Genomic DNA, 2,500 nt, shown 5'->3' on the forward strand with positions numbered 1-2,500 from the left:
GACCCGGTCCGGTCCGGCCGACCTCCAGACGCAGACCGGAATGTCAACGTTCCGGTTGTTCTCCCGCTTGAGCAACACGGAGGCGGTGGGGGCGTGGCCTGCGGTCCGATGGGCGTGTCCAGAGCGCACCACCTGGACCAGAAGAGGAATAAAGTGAGGGATCCGACCCGGAGCGACACTCAGACCCTCTGCGACCTGACAACCGGAGAGCGGAACCCACCGACTAACTAACCGAGAGAGATGTACTCGCGAACGAACAGCGTGACCCTGACGGTGCAGCCCGAGAGCTTCGGCTTCTCCGGGCGCGCGACCCGCAGCACGGAGCCGGAGGTCTTCACCTTCGAGCGGGTGCCGCCGCAGGCCAGCGCCGTGCTCTCCTGCGCGCCGGTCCGGCCGAGGAAGCGCTGCACCCGCGTGATGTACCCGGCCAAGGTGCGCATGCACCTGCCTCCGCCGGAGAGGAGCCCGGCCCAGCGCTGGCTGCTGGTCCTGTGCCTGGTGGTGCTGTGGCAGATCTACACCGAGGAGCCGTGCGCCGACGCGCCGCAGGGCAGCGCCGACAGCCCGGGCAGCGACTACCAGAGCTTCCCCTTCCACCACCAGTCCGCGGAGGAGCAGCAGCTCACGGACCTCGGCGCCGGACGGGAGCTCCTGTCGGCCACACCGGCGATGTGAGCTCGGCGGCTCCTTCTGGGGAACCGATCAACACCGAACAGATGACCCCCCCAAAAGCCCGCAGCAGGGGACCGGCAGCCGCCGGTTCCAAGCGGGGCGCCATGGCGGAGGCTCTGCTGGTCCACCACACACGGGTGAGAGCCTCGTGCCTCCGGGATCCACGGTGAACCGAGCTGGACTGGACCCCGTGCAGCGGCTGGAGATCAGCGGTTCGCCGGCTTCTCCTCCTCCCTGCCGGGGGGAGAAGAAAAGTCTGGAAACAGGACACAAGAAAGAAAGAGAGAAAGAAAGAAAGAAAGAAAGAGAGAAAGAAAAGAAACTCTGAACACAAAGCCTGAAACTTGAACTAAAGAACACTTGAAGGTGTGTGACTGTCTGCACTAACTGGAAGTTTCATTTGTTTTTTAAAACTGAAACTGTCCTAAATGTCTTATTTAGTTATTTATTTCTATTTGCTATTTATTAATAATTTTAAATAATAAAACGTGTCTAAAAGAAGTTCCTGTTTCCTGCCTCTTCACTTGTTTTCTCTAAACTTTGAGTTTAATAGAAGACATCTGCTTCATTTGCCAATATATTATTATATAATATTATATTATAATATATATTAGATTTAAAACCACAAGTCAAGTGTACAACACTGTATTTCACCAACAGGGTTTTTACAGAACCTGCAACGTGTTTCTTTTGGCTTCATTAATTATAATATTTACATATTTAATCTCACAGGTGCTTCTATCGAGGAAAACCTTAATAACTTCATTTATAATGGAGAGAAAGTTTATGGTAACGATATGAAACCACTCTCCCTTTTCTTTTGGGACACTTTTCATCTTCAAAACGTGAGCTGTGAGTCAGCTGATGAGTTCAGGCGCCTCTGCATGACGTCACAGAGGGCGTGGCCTCTGCTTGGCGGTTGCCACGGGACGCACCAAGGTATACATTCCGGGGGCAACGCGTCACGGTTCCCCTCAGACCATGTTGGGATGGACACATCCCAGGGCAGCCCTGAAGCGACCCTCTGCTCTGCTGGGTTCTCCCAGAGCAGATGTAACTTATGAAATAATGGGATTTAATGTTTCAGAACAGAAGCTTCCTGTGTTTTATTCACTGTCATATTTAAGATGTTGGTTCCCTTCACTGTTCTCTACTCACTGTTCTAACGTCTCGTGGTGAGACCTGCTGGATGTTTTGGGTCTCTCTGGCGCTTGTAACGTTGGGTTCTCAAAGAAACTGGAAAACAGACGGTTCTCTGGGAAACATTGACACTGTCCTAATGCATGTCTCCAAAGATTAGAAAGAACCCTTCCTCTGAGTAGAAGTAGTCGGGATGAGAACCCACAACCTCTAAAGTTAAGAAAACACCCCAAATGAACCTGTTGGTTCTGGTATGGAGGAGTTTATTCATTATAATTATTGTGTCCTCAGCTATGTTCTCTCGGAGTTCAGAAGGAACCGAACAAGAGATCCGCCTGAACACGTCGAGCCTCATTACCTCAGTTTCAGTGGAAAATCACCAGCTGCTTCCTGTTGGTTCTCTTGTTGGTGTTGTTCTCCTGTTGGTTCTCCTGTTTGTTCTCCTGTTGGTTCTCCTGTTGGTTCTCCTGCTTGTTCTCCTGCTTGTTCTCCTGTTTGTTCTCCTGTTTGTTCTCCTGCTTGTTCTCCTGCTTGTTCTCCTGTTGGTTCTCCTGCTTGTTCTCCTGTTTGGTTCTCCTGTTGGTTCTCCTGCTTGTTCTCCTGTTGGTTCTCCTGTTGGTTCTCCTGCTTGTTTCTCCTGTTGGTTCTCCCTGTTTGTTCTCCTGCTTGTCTCCTGCTTGATCTCCTG

The 2,500-nt window shown here is 51.6% G+C and overlaps 1 protein-coding gene across 1 annotated transcript in view; it reads left to right on the plus strand.

The window, feature by feature from the left end:
• ier3 (immediate early response 3) overlaps window positions 1-1,170 on the plus strand; it is a 1,198-nt gene extending 28 nt beyond the window's left edge. Inside the window, exon 1 of the mRNA XM_034541057.1 lies at window positions 1-1,170. This exon is cut by the window's left edge and continues 28 nt beyond it. Within this exon, the coding sequence (XP_034396948.1) occupies window positions 241-675 (435 nt within the window). The 5' untranslated portion in view covers window positions 1-240 and the 3' untranslated portion in view covers window positions 676-1,170.
• Window positions 1,171-2,500: the final 1,330 nt, after the last annotated feature.

The sequence above is a fragment of the Cyclopterus lumpus genome, chromosome 9 (assembly GCF_009769545.1).
Source record: "Cyclopterus lumpus isolate fCycLum1 chromosome 9, fCycLum1.pri, whole genome shotgun sequence".
Lineage (NCBI taxonomy): Eukaryota > Metazoa > Chordata > Actinopteri > Perciformes > Cyclopteridae > Cyclopterus > Cyclopterus lumpus.